At 43.5% G+C, this 22,558-nt stretch overlaps 4 protein-coding genes across 13 annotated transcripts; 2 read left to right on the forward strand and 2 right to left on the reverse strand.

Annotated features, from left to right (window-relative positions):
* The first annotated feature begins 4,306 nt into the window (after positions 1 to 4,306).
* On the forward strand, positions 4,307 to 13,525 carry LOC6528524 (protein lingerer). 10 transcript variants are annotated; one of them, XM_039371471.2, is made up of 14 exons: positions 4,307 to 4,715; positions 4,771 to 4,948; positions 5,187 to 6,604; positions 6,726 to 7,138; positions 7,876 to 7,983; positions 8,109 to 8,213; positions 8,341 to 8,441; positions 8,726 to 9,252; positions 10,213 to 10,347; positions 10,401 to 10,526; positions 10,592 to 10,843; positions 11,074 to 11,229; positions 12,071 to 12,103; positions 12,520 to 13,525. In XM_039371471.2, exons 1-14 carry the CDS (start codon positions 4,335 to 4,337, stop codon positions 12,616 to 12,618), a joined length of 4,032 nt encoding a protein of 1,343 aa, XP_039227405.1. In that variant the 5' UTR covers positions 4,307 to 4,334; the 3' UTR covers positions 12,619 to 13,525. The 10 variants fall into 10 exon arrangements, with proteins under 10 accessions (XP_039227405.1, XP_039227407.1, XP_039227406.1 ...); XM_039371473.2 differs by having other exon boundaries at positions 10,592 to 10,837; XM_039371472.2 differs by having other exon boundaries at positions 10,595 to 10,843.
* A 554-nt stretch (positions 13,526 to 14,079) lies between these two features.
* On the reverse strand, positions 14,080 to 14,871 carry LOC6528525 (vacuolar protein sorting-associated protein 28 homolog). The gene has a single exon (XM_002089535.4). It carries the CDS (start codon positions 14,791 to 14,793, stop codon positions 14,161 to 14,163), a length of 633 nt encoding a protein of 210 aa, XP_002089571.1. The 5' UTR covers positions 14,794 to 14,871; the 3' UTR covers positions 14,080 to 14,160.
* Positions 14,872 to 15,396: 525 nt separating this feature from the next.
* LOC6528526 (sugar transporter SWEET1) lies at positions 15,397 to 17,156 on the reverse strand. The gene is made up of 5 exons (XM_002089536.4): positions 16,894 to 17,156; positions 16,728 to 16,805; positions 16,087 to 16,316; positions 15,844 to 16,019; positions 15,397 to 15,772 (listed from the first exon to the last, which is right to left on the reverse strand). The coding sequence occupies exons 1-5, from the start codon at positions 16,968 to 16,970 to the stop codon at positions 15,653 to 15,655; spliced, it is 681 nt and encodes a 226-aa protein (XP_002089572.1). The 5' UTR covers positions 16,971 to 17,156; the 3' UTR covers positions 15,397 to 15,652.
* Positions 17,157 to 18,310: 1,154 nt separating this feature from the next.
* Positions 18,311 to 22,535, forward strand: LOC6528527 (solute carrier family 2, facilitated glucose transporter member 1). The gene is made up of 7 exons (XM_002089537.4): positions 18,311 to 18,722; positions 19,818 to 19,922; positions 19,977 to 20,137; positions 20,475 to 21,069; positions 21,127 to 21,339; positions 21,406 to 21,508; positions 21,764 to 22,535. Exons 1-7 carry the CDS (start codon positions 18,630 to 18,632, stop codon positions 22,015 to 22,017), a joined length of 1,524 nt encoding a protein of 507 aa, XP_002089573.1. The 5' UTR covers positions 18,311 to 18,629; the 3' UTR covers positions 22,018 to 22,535.
* Positions 22,536 to 22,558: the final 23 nt, after the last annotated feature.

A 22,558-nucleotide genomic window follows, 5' to 3' on the forward strand; every position in this document is an offset into this window, starting at 1 on the left:
TCGTTTCTTACAGAAATGTAAACGTTCTAATTGAGTTCTCATTTATGGCCCGCTACACCGACTGTGCAACCGAGCACTGATACTTGTTGTTGCATTGCCTAAAACCATAGGAAAATGTTTTTATCCGGCTGGCATAACCATTTTCAAATTGGATACAAGTTTACTGAACCCTGCTAGGTTGGCTTTTTCACCAAAAGCAGCGACACTTGTCGTTTTCATTTCAAATCACTTGTCTTAGTGGAACTGGCGATTAAGTATCCACCAGCAAACTATCTTGTGCATCGTGTCTCTTCAAAATTTTGCAGTTCTTTTACGATGATGACGAAACCTTGAAGAATTTTGAGTAGAGTATATCGATGGTGTTGTCCCATATGCAAATATAAAATATGTATGAGCTTAAAACATATGTTAGAATATAACCCTATATAGGAAAACATTTTACAAAATCTTCAGAAACGTTAAAACAAACATCTCTTCAAATTGTTTGAATAAAAATGTTTTCCTTTGTTTTGTCACAACATTTACAATTCAGATAAAAAACACCTAATTTATAATATATTAACAAGTTCCTTAACAATCGAACAAAATAAAAAACATGTTAGTGGCAGTGATATCCAAAATACTTTAGGTTGCTTTGCAATTGACGGTAAATAATAACAAATATTATAAAGACTTAGAAGACATATTAGGTGGTGAAATCTTTGATCCATATTTTTGTAAGGGGATGTCGACCAGAACGTTACGGTTTAAAAACTGGCGTTTTTAATGGTGCTATGCAAGCCAAAAATAATCTCATTTAAGCGGAAAAAAAACAACATTCTTCAGAGAGCCAAAACCGGTTTGGCTTTATATTCCTTTCGCTCAATTAAACGTTGCAAACAATCGAAATCCAGCATTGGTACCAATTGATCAGCTTATCCCAATCAGGATCTAGCTCGCACTTTTGGGTCCGTTTAATCCTTCTCCGTATGTCATTGTTTCTTTTACGATAACGTCGCTTTAATGTTTAAAAGGCCTGGATATATCCATCTGTTTTCAGTATCCCTGTTTGTGAGGAAAAGAAAGTTTATTACGTATTGTTCCGAAAATGTTTACTTAAATCTTATTAAACTTATCTTGTTTGCGACCTACTTGGAATAGTACGTACGGATACTACATGCATTCTTGCCGACTAATGTAATTTTCCGAACTTTAATAACTTTAATATATGTAAAGGTTTATAGAAATTACAAACTACAAATTGCTGTGGAAAAGGAACTATTGCGGACTTCATATGCTGATATATTTAAGCAAAATTTGTTCAGCACCCATGCAAATATTAATTTAGTTATTCAATAAACTAGCAATTATAAATTAATTAGATCGATTCTAAAAAATAGATTTGTTAGACCACATTATAAATAGTTAAGCAAAACGAAATTAATGTTTATAATCGGAATAAAGCATTACTTAACTCACCAAAAATAGTTTTGTTAATATATTTGTATTGCTTAATACAACAATTACTTAAATAATAATAATAGGAAAATATCAAATAATCTGAAAAATTGTTTTTTAGCGGTTCAGGATGCGGTGAATAATATGATTAAAAGATCAATAATATTCCGACATTCAGGCTTAAGCTACGTGGAATCTTATATTTATTGCCGGTTTTGAAAGATATGCGTCCAGATTGAAATGCTCCTGGGGATCAATCCCGGGAAAAAGGTCGAGTTCGGCCCTGTATAAGTCACCAGTGGGCCTAATGTGAGCCACCTGACAAAGGAGAGCGAGAATCTCAATTTGGTTTACTAGGGATCTTGTACAGCTTACTTTGCAGCTCCTCCATTGCATCTACCAATAACTCTTGCAATTGCAATTTTCTCATTGCCCGCCTGGGTAAATATAATTAATGCTTTGTCATCAAACGTCCCATCTTGTTCATAGTTTTATACATGAACTGTTTTTGTTTACATACTTGGCAAAAGTAATATGTTTTGTTGACGATAGAGGTGTGCAAATGGCATAAACTTTTTATCTGGTATCGATATACCCACGACTTTAATCAGAGTTCGGAACCTTAATGTGCCTGTAAACAAAAATCACATTTTTAAAGCAAATAGTTTATTTGAGCCCCAATTTGCTTAAATCAATTGCAGTTGCTTAAGTTAGCTTACAGCAAATTGATAATTTTCCGTTTTGGCGTTGGTAGAAAATTGTTAAAAATTTAAAAACTATCAGAACTGGTTTGAGGCACCGCTAATTTCTAACTCTGAGTTGAGGGCTGCATGACCACATAAAGGCATATCGATCGACATCACAAGCGGTCACATTAAAAGTGCGTTTCTCGGCGCATTTGCAGGTATTGTGTGTGACTCCGTTTTGAAAATTTGTTTATTCAATTTAAAACCGTTAACGAAAGCCTGCTGAGGTGTTAAAGTGTAGTTTAAGTGGTCCTCAAACTATGGAACGTGTTTTCGTCTTATTTTCCGGGGCCTTGTCAGCGTAAAATTCCCTTGAAAATTCAATAGTGGCCGCTGTCTGGAGCGGCGGTCGCCGTCAATTACTGGGTCCCATGGTTTACATAAGAGCGAAAGAGTCGGCTAGTGTGGCGTTGCAGAAATGGCGTCGAAGTATGTGCACATGGCTGGTTCTATTTAGGCTATATTTCCCGTTCGCCCCAAAAAGTGCAACTGGGAGTGCGTTATATTTGACGAGTATGCCACATATTGGACAAGTTTCAACCCCAACGTTCCGTACATTTCGTTTTCTTTGGCGCAGTGTACGCCACTTTGTCCGGTTTTGCATTCCTCTTTGTGCGCTTCATTCGGTTTCAATGCCCTCGCATTCAGTGTTGCGAAGTGCCGGGGCGTGCCTAGTGATGTGTGCAATCCGAGTCCTGCCGTGAATTGGTGTGTTTGTGCAAATATTGTAGTTAATTCTCATTGCCCGTTCTAGGACCCGCTACCTCGATTACTAAACGTACTATTGTGTTCCAATTTATGGTTGATTTAATGGCCTTGCCAATTGCCGTTTCGCTTCGTTTGAACATGGCAACACTGGTAAGCCCGCGCTGGTGCAAGTGCGAGGGAGATGCCCATACGGCAGATGCAGAAGAGCGAGCACAAAAGCGAAAGCGAAAAACCGAAGCGAAGAGGCCAAGGAGTTTATAAATCAATTTTTGTGTATGTCAGTCCCCGCGATTCCCGTTGCAATTGGTATTGACCAGTTTCCGGGTTCCGGATCGCAGGTCCCCAGTTCCCGTGGTCATATTTCCATATCATGGTGTACGTGCGAAATGCGAAACCTGATGGAAAAGTGATGGCGACAGCGGTCTTTTGTTTGTGTGCGGCAGTACATGAGTGTTTGTGTATGAATAATGCATGGAAAGGCGTTATTCACGGCTAACGTTGATAAAACTGTTTTGACAACAAAAATTGAGTAATTCAGATATGCACTTAGTATCGGGGTCGCCTCTCCCGCTCTCTTTCCCATAAAGCACCCCAACCTGGAAAACCAAACTGTCGTTTCGGCTTGGATGCGTTGTGGTCATGTACCCCGCCACCGTCTCCCGCATCCACCCCTGTTACCTGTTTTGCCAATATATTTTCCCTCTTCCCCCCTGATATCCCCTTTTCATTATTTTTGTTATTTCTGAATGCTCGCTTTGTTTGTGCGTACGCTCTTCCCTTCCTCTCGCACTCCTTTGCTTCGGCTTGTGTCTGCTTGTTCACGTTCTTTCATTCTCTTTTATTAAATGTACATTGAACTCTCAGTTTGCCAGCTTTTCCTTCGCTGCTCTCTTTCGGCCACTTGTTTAGCCATTTTTACACATCCGTAGATAAAAGATGTCTGGATTGTGGGAGTTTATCACTAATAGTTTCACGCCGACGATCCAAGACTTTGATCTTATCCATTCCATTATCGCTAATTACAGACAACATTTAAATACCCCATAAATTCTGATTAGATTCATATTATATTATAGTTAGTACTGCTGGTAGAAAAGTTGTTCCCACTGACATACATATATCTAATCAAGGAACTAGAATCCAACTAGGCTTGTTATTAAATCCGTATAGATTATTTTAATACAATACAGAGTCGGTTGACTTTCTAAATCATTAACACTACTAAATATATGTTACTTGGCTCATTACAATTATTACTCTCCATTCTTATAACTTATCTGTATTGATCTTTAGATACTCAGCATATTCAGATTCTTTAGATTCAGCATCCAGTCAGCACAGATTTAAATTTTTATCATTCAGATTGTAGATTCCCTGGTTTTAACATTAAATCTTTCATCTATTCCGTATTGCAGCTAATTTGTATATACAGTGTACATAGAGATGAGCACACAAACTCGTTCCGGCGGCGGGGGAGGCGGCGGCCATACCCGCAACCAGAAAAAGTCAAATGCCAGCAACTCCGGCGGAGGAGGAGCCGGCCATCTCGATGGAGTCTCACATGCTGCGGCCGCTGGCAAGAAGGGCGGTCAGGATGCCAGCAAGACAGACAAGCCAGAGAAGGCCCAGCCCAAGGCTACCACCGAACAGTTGCGCATTGCCCAGATCACCAATAGCACCACAGAAGATCCGCAGATCAACGAGAAGGTTCTCCTCCTTTTGACCATGACCCAACGTTCCGAAGAGGAGGTCTGCTGTGCCCTCAACGAGTGCGATTACGATTTGGAGGCAGCGGCCAACTTTTTGATCGAGGAGCTACCGCAGGTTGGTTTCGATTCTAATATCCATCGCTCCAGGTATTTAATTGAATCTATTGTAGGGCGCCTTTGCCAAGTACGAGAAAAAGCGCAAGAACAAGGCTGCAAGTAACACGGGTGATGGCGCTGCTGGCGATGGCGATTGGGCCGATGGCAATGCTAACGCGGACAAGCGGGAAAAGTCGCGAAACCGCAGCTCAAATCGCGGAGGCACCCGTGGCTCCAGTGACAGTCGTGGATGTAAGTATTATACAAATTAAAATTTAGTCATTGTAAAACTACTAAAGATATTGGTTCAGCACTAAGGTGGGAGATATATTCAAATTAAGATCATTCAATATATCGATAATAATTGGCATTTAAGCTTTAGCTTTTGTCAAGCTGTAATTAGACGAAATATTAACTAATGAAATAATTTTAGTAAATGAGCAATACCTCCGCCTCTGATCATAAACTAATACACGGTTTTCTATTTTAGGGCGCGGAAGAGAGACTCGCGAGAACGAGCGCAACCAACGGGAGTCTCGTGAACCATGGTCAGGACAAAACGTTGGTCAGGACCGCGGTGATGATCGGACTAATGACAACTACCGCGGACAGCGCAACGGCGGCGGACGTAGTGGTCCCGGTGGCGGTGGACGCGGCGGTGGCTTTGTCTCTCGATCTGGCCGCGGCGGCGGCCGCATGGGCGGACGCACCGGTGGCCCTCGTGGCGATCGCGGAAGCGGAGGCCCTGGCGGTGCTTATGGATCTGGTCGCGGTGGCAACGCAAACGAGGATCACCACGAGGTTGAGCTGTGGGACAACACCATTGCCCAAAACGCCGAGAAGCAGCAACAGGCTCATGACGATGCCTGGGGTGACTGGAACAACGAGGAGTATGAGGGCTCGCTTAAGGACAGCAAGGTGTTTACCACTAGCAACCTGGCAACACAATCCGCTGCTAATGTGGTTAGCGGAACTGGAGCTTGTGTTACAGGTGTCGTCGCGGTGGCTGGAAGCGAGATATCGGCGCCACCAGGTCTTGAACATCAGTTAGTGCAGCAGGGATCTCATCTGGAGGAGAGCTCCAGCAGTGGTCCAGCGGCAGTCACACCGCCAGCAACGCTGACTGGCTCGGCGACCACGCCGTTGCTCCAATACAGCGCAGCGGTCAGTAATCCACCACCCCAGCTGCAGTCCCAGGCCACACAGTCAGGAGCGGGTACAGGAGCGAGCGCAGCTGCCGGCGGAGGAGCGGGCAGCACACCGTCATCCTTTGTATCCGCATCTCCCGACACATTCTCAAGCGCCGCCTCGGCAGCTGCCACGCTGGTGCACCAAGCTCAAAAGCAGCAGCAACTTCAGCAGCAGACGACGCCTATTAAGCCGTCTGCTACCTTGTCTGTCGAGCAATCTCAGTATTTCAACTCGTTGGCCAGCCAGGGCGTCAGTCCAGGCTCTGTACCAGTACAGTCGGCGCCAGCGGGTTACGCGCAAAACCCCGTAGCCGCCTACTCCCAAACTAGCACTAGCGTGGGTGTGAGCCAGTATCCCAACACCTATGCAAACGTGTTTGCCTCTGGAACGGGAGCTGGATCTGGTACCGGCGAGCAGTCGCAGCAGCAACCGCAGATACGAAGGGCTCGCGTTAAGCTGCCACCACCCTCGAAGATTCCTGCGAGTGCCGTTGAAATGCCTGGAGACAATGCACTGAACAACATTGGCTACCTGGACGTGCAGTTCGGGGCTCTGGACTTCGGCACGGACGATGGCTTCGAGTCTTTGCCGGAAAAGGTTGGGTCGGGCTTTAGCATTGATGGTCAGCAGCAGCAACAGCAGGCAGAAGACTACCAAAGCAAATCCCAGCAACAACAGCAGGTGACGCTAGCGGCGGGACTGCAGAGTTCCCAGATTGTGAGTACCGTACTGTATCCCTATCATTACCCAAGTAATTATTGCCACGATTTCGTTAATGCGATTGTTTGTAACATACTGCATATACTTTTGAGAATCTAATAGCAATAACCATTTTTAGAGCGATGCCTTGAGTGCAGCAGGCTATACAAGCCGATCGACGGCACAGCAGCAGGGTGTTAGCTCAGCGGTGAATGCCACAATCGATCAGCTAGCCAAGAGTGATCCGTACGGACAAACGGGCGGCAGTGGTAACGCCCACCAAAACGCATACCAGAGCAGTGGAGCGAGCAAGGCAACCAGTGGCTTTCCGACAACGGCACCCGGTGGCTACAGCAGCTCCACATACGCGAATATTCAAAGCTCGGTGGCCAACAGTTACCAGCAGCAGGGATACGGCTCATACCAGCCCAGTTCCTACCAGCAGCAGGCTGGCACCGGAGCACAAAGCGGTACAGGTGCGGTAAGCGGCGGCGGAGGAACGGCGACGCAAAACATTCCGGTCGGAGGCAGCAGCAGCCAAAACAGCACAAGGTATGACATGATTCAGTACTAATTGTTTTATATTTAATTCTAAAGGGTAGCCTAGCAGAGAGTCGTGATTCACTCTAAAATATTTTTTAGATATTCTTGATAGGGATCACTGATTTAGTCGATCTAGCCATGCTCGTATGTCTGAAAGTCATTATATGAACATTAATAAATACTATAACTTTAGTTTGTTCCAACTTAGCATTGGCGTGCTCAATATTACGCCCATTTTTCAACATTTAAATGGGAATTGATTTTGCTTTGCCAAAACGTCGTTAGATATTCATATTCTGGTTAATAATTAACATTGCCAGTACAATATGTTATGTAGAAGATCCATTGGTGCCATCTAAATTATTTTTAAACTTGTTAGGTCAGTAAAGTCGTGGCTATTGCGCTTCCTTTTCTTTTTATTTAACTATTATTATTCAAAGAGTATTACCGCTGAAAATACCCTTTTGGTGTGTATGTTATGTTAAATTAAACAAAATATTTGTAAGCAACAGCCTAATTTCAAAAAGGCCAACTAACAAATCCTTAAGGGTTACGATCCATATTGAATATATATTTTTATTCAAGATTCAATTATTTGTTTGTATGCAAGTTCTGCTTAACAATTCGCCCCACCCGAAAAAAAAGCTAATCCTAAATTTGATTACTGTTTTTCTTCTCTCCTAACACATTAAATGCTCGTTCATGTCCCAAATACCTAATCCGCAATCGCGCTCCGCACCTAACAGTGGCAATGCAAGCTCTGCCTTCCTTACATCCGGATACTCGACACCACAAAGTGCTTACCAGTCAAGCCAGAGTGTCTATGGCAACACTGGACTGTCCAACAGCAGCGGGTAAGTATCAAATGCGTCAATCCCAATTCCATTATAACCAGTTCCCTGGGGATGGCACGTACCTTATTTTGCTGATTTGGACTTGGTTATCCATTATGGTTAATTGCGGCCTCTCGCCCGTTCAGGTTCTCTGGCAGTGCGAGCAACGCGTCCTCGCAGTACGCCAATTTTAGTTCCAGCGCCAAACTAAAGGATGCGACCACGGCGAGCAGCGCCGCTCACTACGACAGGTAAGCGCGAAACTCCTGCTCAGCATGTCCCGCTTTTTCCAATATTCCGACTAACCCAACTCCTTGGTACATGTTCCGTTCAGATGCGGGTCCCTGCAGCACTAAATTTTGATTATTGACCTTTCAGTGTCTCGACCAGCAGTGGAGTGAGCAGCAACAGCGGAAGTACTGGCAATGGCGGTGGGGTGAGCGGTCAAGCAGGTGCTAACCAGGCGGTTGTATCGAACAGTAAGTAATCGAGGATTTAATAATACAGAGCAGGCATTGCAGTCATGCCCACATGAACATTTAGTTCTCCGGTTTAGTTATCTTAAATGCATATTCTTGCCAAGTTAGAGAGTTTGCTTAACAAAACTACTATAAGCCCCCACTTTGAATCTGCAGTAATATGAATTTCTAAAATAACTAGAATTTTCAATTGCGGCTTTTTGTACATAATATTAAACAAAATCTCAATTTTCGGCCACCTTCTAGTATGCGCATGTAGACTAAAACTTTGCCAATCCTTATAGATAACAACGTGACCGGCAGCAGCTCGGTCAGCAATGTGACGGCAGGCGTTGCGAGTGGCAACGTAGCCGGCGTGGGCGGAGGCGTCAGCCAGAGCGGCGTAAGTGGTGGAGTCGGCGTGGCCGGTGGCAGCGCGTCCAGCGTCGGTGTGAATGTGAACAACAACAGCAGCAGCGCCAGCTCGGTGGGAACATCGGCCGTTGCCCAGACAGCTACCGGAACCACCGCTGCAGTGCTAGCCTCGCTGACCAACAAGAATAGCAGCAGCAGCAATAGCAGCGGCAGCGGGGGCAGTTCTGCCACGACGACGGGCAACGCCAGCGGACAAGGTGCGGGAGCGAGCACCGGCGGCGTGGGCGGAGCATCGGGTGCTGGTGGTGCTGGTAGTGGTGGTGGCAGCGGCAGCGGCTTGGTGCCCACCAACATCCAAATGGTTAGTCAATATATTCAGACTGGATTGCCATACTATCAGCAACCAGTGTATTCCTACGAGGAATTGCAAATGATGCAACAGAGAGTGCCACATGTGGTGAGTTCATGGAGAAAAGCAAAAGCAAATACCAAACCAACAACTACATAATGCAACCGACCAATCAATCGAACCGTTTCTAATCAATCATTAATATTATCAATATCCTCCCATAATGTTTGCTACAACGTTTTCGCATTAGTCAAGTCTTAGTTCCATTAAAACGCATACGACAACTGCTCAGCGCATTCCAACTTGCCTCCCGCTGCTGATCGAAATCGTTATTCCGGCTCGGGTTCGTTGACGTTGCGGCCTCCCACTCCTTACCGTTCCTCAGAGTTCATTGTACATAATAACATATACCGCGATGTCTGTGATCAAGTCCTTATTCCTACTTGTGTCTGTTTGAGTGTGTGTGTGATTGTGTAAAAAGCTGACACTCTTTCGCCACCCTGCATTTTAATTTCGTTAAACCATCCGCTTCCGTTTCCATCCAGTCCCAAATTCCTGGCATTATCATCACAACAAAAAAAAGAAAAAAGAATCCACATGTATTGCTTACCTCCCAGGCTCTGCTTTACACTCAAAATTAACCAAAAACTAATCCGAACGTTCTTCCTAATTTCATTCTAAAATGTAGTTGTGGAAATTAGGGATGCAAAACTAATTAAAATTGAACAAATATGCTTTTCAAGCTTTTGAATTATTTTGCATCCTCAATTACACCGAATTCTAAATCTGTCCTCCTTACTGACCCATTTCATTCGATTACTAACATCGTATTCATTTAATTTTTTTAAATCAAAATCTGACTAATGTACAAATTTATTACATTGAATTAAATATTTAATTTCATTTTTTTTTTTTTGAACCGGTACGTGGCTTTTTCAGACCATTTTCACATATTAACTTCCTTTTTCAAAGGGTCTGACAAAGTGACGTTCATTATCTTCACAGCCATAATAACACGCCCAGCATGCTCCCGTAAGCCAAACGTAACATATTTATTCTCAATTGCAGCAGGGATATTACGATTTGACCTATCCGCCGCCCAGTTTAGGAGCTGGACGTGACAACCTCGGCTCTGTGACGTATTCAGCAATGAATGACGGACGCTTTGCCCGCACTGACAATAACTCCAGTCCGGTCGGCAATGTATGTGTTCACCTTAAATGAATAGACAGATGGTAAAAATGTATATCTTGCAGGTCTCCAGCACAATGTCACAACAGGCAGGCTCAAGTGCCCCCATGCTAAATGTTCCTTACGCCTACTTCTATGGCGGCAATGTAATGCCCGGTAGTTTTCAATATGGCACACCCGCCATATATCCAGTAAGTTTAATCATTTCGGATAATTTTGTATGCAATTCCCAATAACGTCTTAACTGATTCAACAGCAGCAAATACCGGCAGCAAACACTGCCTCCGGTCAACAGTTCCCGAAGCCTTCGTATAGCGCGGGCTACGGCTCGACCAGCTATGACACTCTGTCGCAGACCACGCAGGATTACAGCAAGGGCGGCTACTCGTCGAGCGTGAATCAGCAGAGCAAAACTCAGGCGGTGTCTAACCAGTCGCAGGCAGGCACTGGATCCGATCTGACCTCTTCTATGTACGGCAAGGGACATGTGGCGCTGAACAAGGTTAATGTACGTATGGTTATAAGCAGGGCTGTGGACTGCGATACAGGATCTTCTAACCCTGTCCTCGATGTAAAAACATTTAAATCATCTTTAAGCAAATCCTTTGACTTGCTGGGATGATGGCCGCGTCATATTGCGCCATTATCAAACAACACAACAATAAGAATTCACAGCCCTGGTTAAAACACCTTTTCCACACCTGTCTACATTTTACCTTTGTATTTTTCGTTATTCAGTCGTACGAAAAGCAGAGTTTCCATTCGGGCACTCCGCCGCCGTTTAACATGCCCAACACCCAGACGGCTGGAGGCACCTCTGCCCAACCGTACGGCATGTACTTGCCGATGCCAGCGGCCGGACACCACAATATGATTCATCAGCCCATCCACCAGGTACATTCAGAATTACCACTCCAGGTTGTTGTAGGCGGAGGGGCGGATAGTCATGTCCTCATTCATGGGAATGGTCCTCAAGTTACATACCAGCAGATCTGGCAAACAGACACTGCCCAGTGTCAGAATCAACGCGTTGCTAGTCACTGCAATAATTTTGAACAGAATATCGACTGCTGTGTTCGCGAAAATCACAACGACTTGTCCTTCTTCGCCGACTGATGAAATGCTTAGGGAACTCATCTCGTTATTTATACACAACAACAATTTTATTTTTCATCAATCGTGTAGCTGCACACCCGCCACTACATTCCACATTTGTTGACTGCGTTTAGATATTTGTTTATGTCCTTAAATAAGCTCACTCCTACACTAATCCTGGATATCACATTAATTTTGTTGTTTTCTTTGTGGCTGTGAAGCTGATTTTGTTGAACTGCATGTATTTGTATATATTTTTCCCCATTATTAAAGTATCTAACACCACATTAACACTAACTAATCAAGTATTTGTACGTCACTAATCACTGTTACACACGCACATCTTCTGTAAAACACACAACCAAAGTATTTTATTTGTGTCAGTCATTAAACCGTTTCCTTTTCACATGTGATCGTTACTAACAAATAACATTTCATGCATTTTCTGATATTTTGAAATTGATTTGGAGCATTAGCATCAGTGCGAGTAAGCAGTGTCCGTGGGAAGATTGTTGGCTTAATTCAGAATTAAGCATTACATACACGGTAGTGAGGCATATAATTGAGAAATGCATGAAACTGTTCTATTGTTTGACTTTTCTTTATAATTTCTTTTAATTTTTTATGGGACAACTATTAGATGGACGGCAGGATTCATAGCTCATCCCGCCGGGTAAGTTCCTTTGTTGTAATCATGTGTAAAGTTGCTTAATTCTTGGTGAACTGCATATCTTTAACACTCCCACGCATGCCTTATCCCCATGTAATCTGTCCTATCGAAAGAATATGTTTCGTATCATCTAGTCTCTAGTTGCATGTGTCCTACAGAAGCGGCGCCAAAAAGAAGTTATCGATCGCCGAAGGGCTTGTACTCTAATCAGATGCATATCCATGTTTATGTGCCTTTACTTTATTATAAAACTGCCGTGTATATAATCAAGGAATATGTGTATCCAAAACTGTTATATGGATGGCCGGGTGCAGTCTTAAAGAAGCGGATTATTCTGATTCTGCTTGGGAAGGCGGCAGCATCAATGAGTGCAGATTGCGTTTAACATAGGTATTGATCGCCAACCGTATCCGTTGCAGGACTCGAACAGTGCCGGACAGCGTCAGCAGTCGACCAGCCAGTCGAAGTCTGCTGGCAAGCAAGGGTACTCGCCCTCGTACTGGGCCGGACAGAACTAGCTTCCGGAGAACACGATCTGGCGGCCCCTGCAGATCGCCCGCGCGAACGACTTTTATAGCCTTCGCAGCAATAGCAGCAGCAGCAGCACCACCACCACAACTACAACAACAACAACAACCACACCCATTCACCACATCTACAGCAAGAGCAGCGCCAGCAATGCAAGAGCGCTTCCCATCACACTCGCAACCAACTCAAAAGTGACCACAATAGCAGCCGGCAACACCACAACGACCGTAGATGAAACCAGCACGCCTTCAGCAGCAATAGTGAAGACGACATCAGCGATGCCGGGCATTCCCGGCCAATTGCTGATGCTCGTCAAGGAGCAGCCACAACAACAGCAACCACAGCCGCCACCACAACCACATCAAGCACTCGCCGACGGGGTGGAGAGCGAGAAATCTTCTCCAGCGTCGGAGGAGGATTATCTAATATACGAAGATAAGCGATCATACTTTACTTAATAAGAAACGTTTTTACTACGAACGCACTGTAAAGGCGCCGCTCAGCAGCGTCCTGACCACGCATCCCTCCTCCCCTCAGCCTCAACTTGCATACCCCACACTTGCATACAAAAACCCAGCATGAAAGTGTTTCATGTGGCAGGAGGAGACTCCTAAAACCAACCACACACTCCCTCACACAGCAAAGAGTAAAACAAAACATACAGCAACATCCGCATAAATATACCAAGTACCATTTTCACATTGCATACAAATAAATTTACAAAGATAAAGAGTAACAATTATTAATTATTAAAGGCGTAAAACGATTTAACAGATTTAAGAGTGTAAGAGAGAAACCGGAAAGAGCAGAACAGTAAATTAAAAATACAAGTATATATATTAAAGAACACAAAACCACAAACATAACGTGAATGAGAAAAAACAAAACAAACAAAAATTAATTATTGTAATCGGTTTAAACTTATATGTATAATTATAACCTTAATATTTAAACTAAATACAAAAAAGATGATACGATTAAATCCAAACAAAATGCAAAAAATGAAGTGCCTTGCCGTTTTTACTTAAATCTGTTGGAATGTTTGACTAATGGTGGGACTATAAGACTTTATTTCTTTGTTCAATATTTTTAATTTTGTCATGATTCGTATCATGATTCAATGCAAGGGGCCAAGCTATATCGTAACTTTCAAGTTAACGGAATAGAAGTTGTACTAGGTTAAAAGTCTCGCTACTGCTCAACTTATTAAAAACAATCAGTTATTTATTTTATTACCGTTTAAATACGGATCCATTAGTATTAAAAATAACCCTTTATTAATATTGTAAGCTAACGTAATTTGAAGAAAGTCCTGCTTTATATTATATCCTTTTCTATTATTTTGAAATTACGAAACAGCTACCCGTGTTAATTCAAAATGAATTAAATTTTTTGAGACTGCGCTATTCAATTTACTTACTGCCATTGTCTAAAGTGATACAACGCGATCATGAGGTATATATAAAACTTGTTTAATATGGGAATATGCTATATAAATTTAATGATACACGTAAACAATGAGAAACTGATAGCTACTGACTGTGCAGCAGCTTGTTGAAGTCCGCGTACGCCGACTCCAGGTCGAAAAGGAACTGGCGTACCTGGCCCTCGCTCAACTCGTCGGAGGCCTGCATCTCGTTCAAGCTGCCAAGCCACTTCTCCACCTTCAGCTTGGCGTCGAATTCCTCCGGAATGAGTGACAGGCGGTTCATGTTGTCTGCTAAGTCCTTGACATCCGGCTGCAGGGCATCCATGGTGTTGATCTGCAGGCGCAGCTTGTCCATGATGGTAATGAACAGCGACACGATCTCGGCAATACACTTGGATGTGTTGCCCTTGTCGTCGCGTATGGTAATGGGTCGGTCTTCGCGGATCCGCTCCAGCGCCGCCGGGCAGTCCAGCCGGAACTTCTTAACGAACGTCTCTACCGAGGGGAACTCGTCGCACTGCACTTGCTTAAAAGCCACCTTGTATTGCACCAGGTACTTGGAGCAGGCGGCCGTGTATTCCTGGGGAGTAATGCAGTCACGTATATAGGCCTTCTCCAACTGCTGGATGGTGTTGATGATTGCGTACAGATCGGCCATGTTGTCGTACTTCTCCCGCTCGCGGGCATTTCGGAAGAGCTTCACCTCCTCGTACAGCTCGGGGCTCTGTTCCTGCATCCTTAAAACGGGGTTTGCCTTAAATACTATCTGGGTTTAATACAAAGTAATGATTCAGAGTTCTAGCAGTGTGACCGTTGCGCACATACCCATAAAACTCTCAAGCCAGTATTGGTTAATGCCAGAGTGATAAACGTCTGTCTCTCCAATTCAAATTTGAATCTGTTTGAAATATTTTTTATGATCTCGCTTTATCATTTCCGCCCCCCAAAATGCCACCTTATCGATGCTGGTGGTTTTCTGGGCGGCAAATAAAGATTACCGCGTTATCTGGTTGCATGTTTACTGGCTAATTCCACGCAGGTCGATAAGCACTATTATTGAGTTAAGACAAGTCGATTTCATTGATCAGACCTCACCCCGCGCCAACGAATATTTTCATTAAATCAGAGGTGCAAAACAGCCAGTATACGGTCGCTTAATTCAACAGTTTATGGCCCGGAATATCAGCATATCAGCTTATCGATACCAATGACCGCAGCCCAGCAAAGTGCACTGGGTTCACTCATTATAATTTCCAGTCAGCAATTTGCTCTCTATCTGTTCAGAACGTGCCGAAACAAATTCGGGCTTTTTTAATATTAGATTAGTTCAAATCAATCGTTTCCGTGTGTAGGTTTATTAGGAATACAGGCTACATTTAAATGGGCGCCACCGAACAGCAAGGCAACGTAAGTAGCGGGATATTCGAGGCAAATCCTCGGATTTAATAAATACTTTACAATAAATATAGGCTTACTTTTACGTATGTCTATAGTAAATAAGCTTGGCGTCTAAGCAAGCAGCATGTATAAACCCTGTATGCGGCACGCTCGGAAGCCAAAGCAAAATGCGTGGCTGCGTCCGTTCGATTAACTCCCTAAAACGGCACCGCCTGTTCGACCAGCTTGTAGCCATGGCCGGAGTAGCTTCGTGGCGGGTACAGGACAAACAGACACAACTGCAGCAGCGACAGTATGCAGCCAAGAAAGTTGGGAATCTGAAAAAACAAAGCAAACAATCGCCGTCGTTATTTGCTGTTTGTCTAGACAGTTGTGGGAAGTGGGTCACCTGGATAAATGAGTCCGATATCAGTATGCCGTAAATTAGCCATTGCAGGCTGACCAAGAAGGACGTGGCTATTAGGGGCAGGGGAAGGCTCTCGGAGTTCTTCGCCCGTATCACATGCAGCAAACTAGCCAGCGGGGCGGCGAAGAAACACACGGTCACGATGCAGCACACGATTCCTGAAAGTTTATTCCGGAATGTAGCAAACCTGACATTGCAGAACTGTATTCAAAAACGTGCTCGTACCTGTGACGTGTATCATTCGATCGCGCTGATCCTCCAGCCGATTAGTGAAGAGAATGACCGCCACCAGAACGATCAGAACGAATCCAAACTGCTTTACACAGGCACGTTTGTTGACGGTAAACACATAGTAGATCAGCGTGTAGACCAGAAAAAGCGTCGATCCGATGATGTTGACCAGCACAATGCTCTGCTCGTTGGTTAAGACTCCATAGCGAAGCCAAAAGCTACACCTGTTCAAATATTTTCAATTATTTAAGTTGGTTAAAGGCCGAACACAGAGGTGAATTGCCAGCCAAGCAAAGTTCCCACAATTCATGTCTTTCTTTAACTTTAGATGCTGTATAAACCGTTAAGGGAATGAACTAAGCTGATATCTAATCGATTTGGGATGCTAAATCCGTGGAGTTTGGCATGTAATGTTTCTAACTATGTATGTTAAGCTAAAATAATTATTAGTCCTGTGCAGCTAGTATACTCAAAACTAAGATCATTTTAGCTATGGTTCAATCTTAATAACATGCCACTTAAGACTTTTAATACATGCGCCAGTACACATATTTTATTTTAAGAAAAAGTAGCCCCGCCAAGCGCGACCAATTCAAATTTATCTTAGTAGTGCCAAGTCGGCAGTTTCTACTCACGATAAGAATCCGCATATGAAGGGAACTCCGGAAGAATCTCCCGTGCTTTTCTTCTGTATGTACTTTCGGCATATCATGCTGCAAGTAAAGGGAAATCAAACAGTTGATATTGCTTTGGACAATGCCAGTTGCATGGGCTTATGGAAGCCTAATGACGATGACTTACGCGCCGGAGAGGAACTGGAAGACGGTGCTGATCACCGCCGTCGTGGACAGCAGGGAGTCGTAGGCCACCGCCGACATAGCGATCGATCTTCTTAGTAACTAACGCTAAGCCTAAACGCTGGTTGAAGACGCTGCGGTTCCAACTACAACGTCAACAAAAAACTGAACAGCTGGTCGAGGGCGTAGAGATGGCACTTTCGACTAGAGATGGTCGCGTGTGAAGGGGCTAACTAAATTTAAAAATGTCTTATGTTGTCTGGGAAATCCTTTTTGTATCTGCGAAATAAATTAACGTTTTTCGCATACTGTCACAAAAGATTTTGCATCACTAAGTTTATTTCTATCGATACCGGGAGCGCAATTTTAAAGTTATTCGGAGACCAGCGCTAATCAAGAAATAATTTAATCCTTAAAATGTTTTGTTCCCCTATTACATTTTCGGTTTTTGTGGTCTTCTTTTTATTAGAAAATATTTTTTTGCTACCAAAAGTTTCTGGCAATGAAAACTAAAGGAGCTTTTAATACCCGTTACTCGTAGAGTAAAAGGGTATACTAGGTTCGTTGAAATCCTGGATACGCCTTCCAGAGACAGACGTAGCGCAAGTTTGCTTTGATGTCCGTTTCTATCGGTATGCCGAATAACATTTTGGCCACGCCCATTATACCGCCCAAAACTTTCATGCCCCCCTATTTGAAAACAGTTTCGATATTTTTTATTTTTTTATTTGTTCGGCCAATATCTATCGATATTGTAGATCAATTTTGAATTTTCTCGTTCGCAATCCCACCAGCTAAGGATCTGATAGTCAAGGAACTCGACTATATCTTGTTTTATTCTAGCAAAGGGTTGATTATTTAGAAACTTTTAATGCTATTAGGAAATATTTAAGTATTTTTAAAATATTAAAGTGTAACAGGTAGAAGAACCATATACATTACATATATATCTGGCCATGTCCGCCTGTAACAACGTCGAGATCTCAGGAACTATAAAACCTAAAAATATTCCGATTAGAAATAGACGCAGCGCAAGTTTGATAAATAATGTTGCTACGTCAGGTCCACAAACCACCCAATAGTGCCCACAGTTTTGAAAATATTAAAAAAAATTTTATTATATATTTTTTCCCCAATTTCTACCGATATTCCACAAAATGTTGTAAATTCTCGTTCACACTTCCTCTACCTTGGTTTCTCGACTACAGCATTCATTCTTATTTATTAATTGCCTTCGACTGAGAATTTATCACAAATAATCACACATTTTGATGAAAGCTATTTGAATCGTTTTCAAGGGTATAAATACTTCGTCTTGTTCTATTTTGGTTACCCTTATCTGTTGCCGGCACCCAAAGCGTTGTTGTGGTTGCGGTTCGTTCTTGGCAAAAGCTTTTTCTCCACCAATGCTGCTCAGCTGGCGACGTTCAGTCGTGCTTCCGACTCCAACGCTGCCGTACCGTACCGCTTTGATTCCGAGTCGATCCCGCGTGCACTGCTGGCGGTGCGCCGTTTACAAACAATTGTGGTTTAGCATTCCTAACTACTGGGGGACCGGGAACTAAGAATCTACACTCGGTGTCCGTTGCACAACACTGTTTCGGAACCCGATTACCTGCCTTAGCGCAAATTGTTAACAATTGCTTTAACCGTGGTAACACGCACACATCGCAACCGTGTGCTCCGAGTGCCTTGGGAAGAGTTTCCTTAAAAAGTGATTACCAGGCAAAGTCCATTGTTATGGCTACCAAAAGTCAGCCGGCGGAGGCCCAGCAATTGTACCCACAGCCTAACAGAGTGGAGCTGCTCTCGGCGCAGACGGATCCCAACCAGGTGAGACTATTTTCCATGTGAGAGAGAGCGGGAAGATCGCCGAATTGAAATATATTTCAAATAAAGATCGCCGAATTTCCCTCGTACCTACCACCTTTGTTTTGTAGTTGTTGTTGTTAATCTGTGGACTGTATCTCTGCACTTTTCTCTTTTTGTTTCTTTTCTTTGTTTCTTTTTCGATGCCGTTGCTCATGCTTTTATCTCACGCATTTTATTTTTAATATTTTCCGCTCTTTCCTTTTGTTTTTGTGTGTAAATTTACTCGGCTTTATGCGCTTCTATGTTTAAATTTTATTTTCTGTCACGCATAGTTGTTTTCAAAGTCGAAAAGATATTTATGTGCATGCACACACAACCGACGTATTAGCATATGGTTGATTCGCCTACAGTGGAGTCCATATGGACATGATAAAAAAAACAAGTATATACAGTTGGGGTCAAAGTAATAGAAATGGGAACATACATTCTATATTCTTCTAATTATCCATTTCTTTGTATATATCTACAAAATTTTGCGGAATTAAGAAGTTACTTATAAGATACAAGTTACAAGATACAAAAGATATGATTCCCCCTATTCAGATAGATTATAGATTATGTAACAGTAAGGGGACACTTTTTAGGTACTTTTTATGGAAATGCCTTAGTAGCGTTAGCTTAAAAGCTTTCCACTTAGCAATTATGATTTTAATACTGCAACTTTGACCCCGTAATTTTTTTTGGTAAACAAACTGATCTCCCAGTGTATACTCAGCCGAGTTCCCAGTCATTGCTTATCAGTTATAAAGAGACACCGCCTTATGACTTTCGTTTGGCTATAAATAGTATAGCTAATAGCGACCTAATCGCATCTGATCCCAAATGTTCCTGCTGAAAAATGGAAAGTTTTGCCCGTGGGTCAAGTTTAGTCGTAATTAGCGCCAATTATACTGATTATGCCAAAACAGGAATTAATCAGAGAGTACTGATAACGCAACCCCCATTCGAAATGACCCCGCACAATGACGCACTGAACCGCTATTAGAATCCGAATTTTAGAAACAAGCAGGGGAACTATAGCTACAGAGTAAATAATTGTGCTTGGAACACTTGCAGAAACCGCGATGGGGCAACCTCCTGCTGCTGGTGGCCCTGGCAACCACATTTGGCGGCGCCGTGTCCACAGGCTACTGCATAGGCGTTATCAACGCCCCCTCTAAGGTGAGATATGGACAGCCCCAGCAAGTGAAGCCGATTCCAACGATATCTTTACAGCTGATGAAAGTTTGGTGTAATCAGACCCTGCACGACACCTACGGGAGTAACCTCACCGCTGGCGGTCTAGATCTCTTGTGGTCGTGCGTCGTTTCTGTGTTCCTGGTCGGAGGCGCCATCGGTTCACTGGGCGGAGCTGGAGCGGCCAATAAATTCGGCAGGTATTTGGCTATTAATCAATTAGATAAGGATAAGCCACTTGGATTTCCTGAAGTGTTTCTAATCCGCCAATTCACATATCTATAGAAACCATTCATAAGTGGCGGGTATTATGCCATAATAATTATTTACTGCACGGTTATTGTAAAGGCATTTAAGTAATGAAAACAATTTTTTAATATTTTTACTTTTATTAGTGAGTTAAAATTAGTTTATATGTACATATATTAAAATGTACATAATATGTATGTACATAATATTAAAATAATTAATTATTATGAGTAATTAATATGAGTAATTAAAATGAGTAATAAATCAATAATTACCTTATCCTTTCAGAAAAGCATGCTTTCTCATCTGCGGCGTCCTGTTCACCGTGGGAGCAGTGCTCTTCTTCTTTTGTCGAGCAGCCAGCTCCGTGGAGATGCTGGTGATCGGAAGGTTTATTGTGGGCCTGGCCTCCGGCCTCGTGACCGCCACCCTGCCCATGTACTTGTCTGAGGTAGCTCCGTTGGCTCTTCGTGGAACGCTGGGAGTCTTCATTGCCGTGGGCGTCACGGGGGGCGTGGTAGTGGGTCAGGTCTGCAGTTTGGCCAATGTCTTCGGCACTGAGGATCTCTGGCACTACGCCTTGACCGCCTACATGGTTCTGATCCTGCTCTGCTACCTGCCATCGTACCTGTTTCCCGAGAGTCCCAAGTTCCTGTTTATCGTTAAGGGAAATCGCGCAGCTGCCAAGCGGGAGCTACAACGCTTACGGGGCAAGGATGCGGGAGAACTTATTGCCCAGGAAATGGCCGAGATGGAGGCTGAGGCCAATGCCAAGGTGCAGACGAGCAGCTTTTGCGATGTGCTGCGCGACCCTCGTCTCACATTGCCCCTGATCATTGTCTGCTGTTTCCATGGTGGTCAGCAACTTTCGGGCATTAATGCGGTAAGTGAAGTATTTAACTTTATCTTGGACCCTTCAATTAATTTTTTGGCCGTTTAGATATTTTATTACTCGGTCAGCATCTTCGAGAAGGCCGGACTGTCCACGGTGGATGCGCAATGGGCCAATTTGGGAGCTGGCTGCCTGAATCTGTCCGTCTCATTGTTGGGACCTTGGCTAATGGCCAAGTGCAATAGACGAACACTGATGATGTTCTCCTGCGCTGTGTGCTCAGTCTTTCTGTTCACCATAGCCTTTGTTTTGTTTTATATTGTGAGTTATATTTGTTATTCGGGCCAATCAACATCTATTAATGCTGTGCTTTTTCTTTGTTCAAAGGACCAAGTTAGTTGGTTTGCCATCGCCTGCATCGTCTGCATCATGGGTTACATATTCTTCTACCAATTCGGACTGGGTCCCATTCCTTACTTTATTGGCGCGGGTAAGTTGTCGCGTGACTCCATTGCTTGTGCGCATTTCAAAAGCTCCATTAATCGTTACTGGGGCAGCTGTTCGTGTTTCGAAGAAGTGATTCTGCAATTAAGGCGGAATCGGGATCGAATTGGGTTCAATGGCTGCCCAGCACACATTTGCTTACGGCAACCAGATACGTTCCCAGACACACTTGCCATATAATTGGATGGCTTGGTTATTTTTAGACCTATAACTGATTCGATTTGTACTCTCCAATTTGCAGAACTGTTTGAGGTGGCTCCCCGCTCCGTGGCCATGTCGATGGGCAGTTTGGCGTCGTGGACGTGCAATTTCATAATTGCCATATCGTTTCCTTTGCTGCAGAACGCGTGGGGCGCCTTCGTCTTCCTGCCCTTCTCCATTACCTGCGTGCTGCTTTTCTTGCTCACGAAATTTTATCTGCCGGAAACGCGGGGACGCGATCCCTCGGAGGTGGCGCCACTCGTATCGAAGGGCTTCCGCTCCAAGGTCAAATAAGACCTAGCCCAGTGGGCTCAACTTACAATTAGCCATAGGTAGCCGGTGGTTTGTGGAAATACGGTTTAACTTCATGTATGCAGTGGGCTGCTAAGTGATTCGTCCATATTGTGTGCCTTTTGTAGATATTGACAACAAGCCGGAATCCACGTTGTTCAGGGTTAAATTGCTCTTACTAATTGTAATTTCCCGCCTAGCCTGTAAGTTTGTTTGTAAAAACCAATAAATGCAAAAATTTATATAACTTTAAGAGTCACCCTGTACGAAAGCTTGGAGCGCTGCGTCCTCTTATCACTGCACAAGTTTAATTAAGACACCTTGGGACGGTCCGCCAAGTAATACTCTGTTAATTAGATTTATTGTTGAACAAGAGCGAAGCGGAATCAATGGATACTCTTTCAAGGCTCTTTGGGTTGAACAACTTAGAATTATGTCAACACTTGGAAGACTTAAATATATCCTTACCACCTATTGTCCATGCCTTAGTGTCGGTTAATAAAATTTTGTATTTTTCACTACGAAAGATCTCTGATCGATTCGT

This window comes from Drosophila yakuba, chromosome 2L (genome assembly GCF_016746365.2).
Source record: "Drosophila yakuba strain Tai18E2 chromosome 2L, Prin_Dyak_Tai18E2_2.1, whole genome shotgun sequence".
NCBI classification, from domain to species: domain Eukaryota; kingdom Metazoa; phylum Arthropoda; class Insecta; order Diptera; family Drosophilidae; genus Drosophila; species Drosophila yakuba.

Excerpts from the sequence above, each read along its gene's own strand:
- LOC6528524 (XM_039371470.2), top strand. The coding sequence starts at position 4,335 with ATGAGCACACAAACTCGTTCCGGCGGCGGGGGAGGCGGCGGCCATACC. Across the intron at positions 7,139-7,875 it reads AGCAGCCAAAACAGCACAAG|TGGCAATGCAAGCTCTGCCT; the intron begins GTATGACATGAT and ends CGCACCTAACAG. Across the intron at positions 8,214-8,340 it reads AGCGCCGCTCACTACGACAG|TGTCTCGACCAGCAGTGGAG; the intron begins GTAAGCGCGAAA and ends TTGACCTTTCAG.
- LOC6528525 (XM_002089535.4), bottom strand. The coding sequence starts at position 14,793 with ATGCAGGAACAGAGCCCCGAGCTGTACGAGGAGGTGAAGCTCTTCCGA.
- LOC6528526 (XM_002089536.4), bottom strand. The coding sequence starts at position 16,970 with ATGTCGGCGGTGGCCTACGACTCCCTGCTGTCCACGACGGCGGTGATC. Across the intron at positions 16,806-16,893 it reads TTCCAGTTCCTCTCCGGCGC|CATGATATGCCGAAAGTACA; the intron begins GTAAGTCATCGT and ends CTTTACTTGCAG. Across the intron at positions 15,773-15,843 it reads TATCGGACTCATTTATCCAG|ATTCCCAACTTTCTTGGCTG; the intron begins GTGACCCACTTC and ends TTGTTTTTTCAG.
- LOC6528527 (XM_002089537.4), top strand. The coding sequence starts at position 18,630 with ATGGCTACCAAAAGTCAGCCGGCGGAGGCCCAGCAATTGTACCCACAG. Across the intron at positions 19,923-19,976 it reads TTATCAACGCCCCCTCTAAG|CTGATGAAAGTTTGGTGTAA; the intron begins GTGAGATATGGA and ends ATATCTTTACAG. Across the intron at positions 21,070-21,126 it reads AACTTTCGGGCATTAATGCG|ATATTTTATTACTCGGTCAG; the intron begins GTAAGTGAAGTA and ends TTGGCCGTTTAG.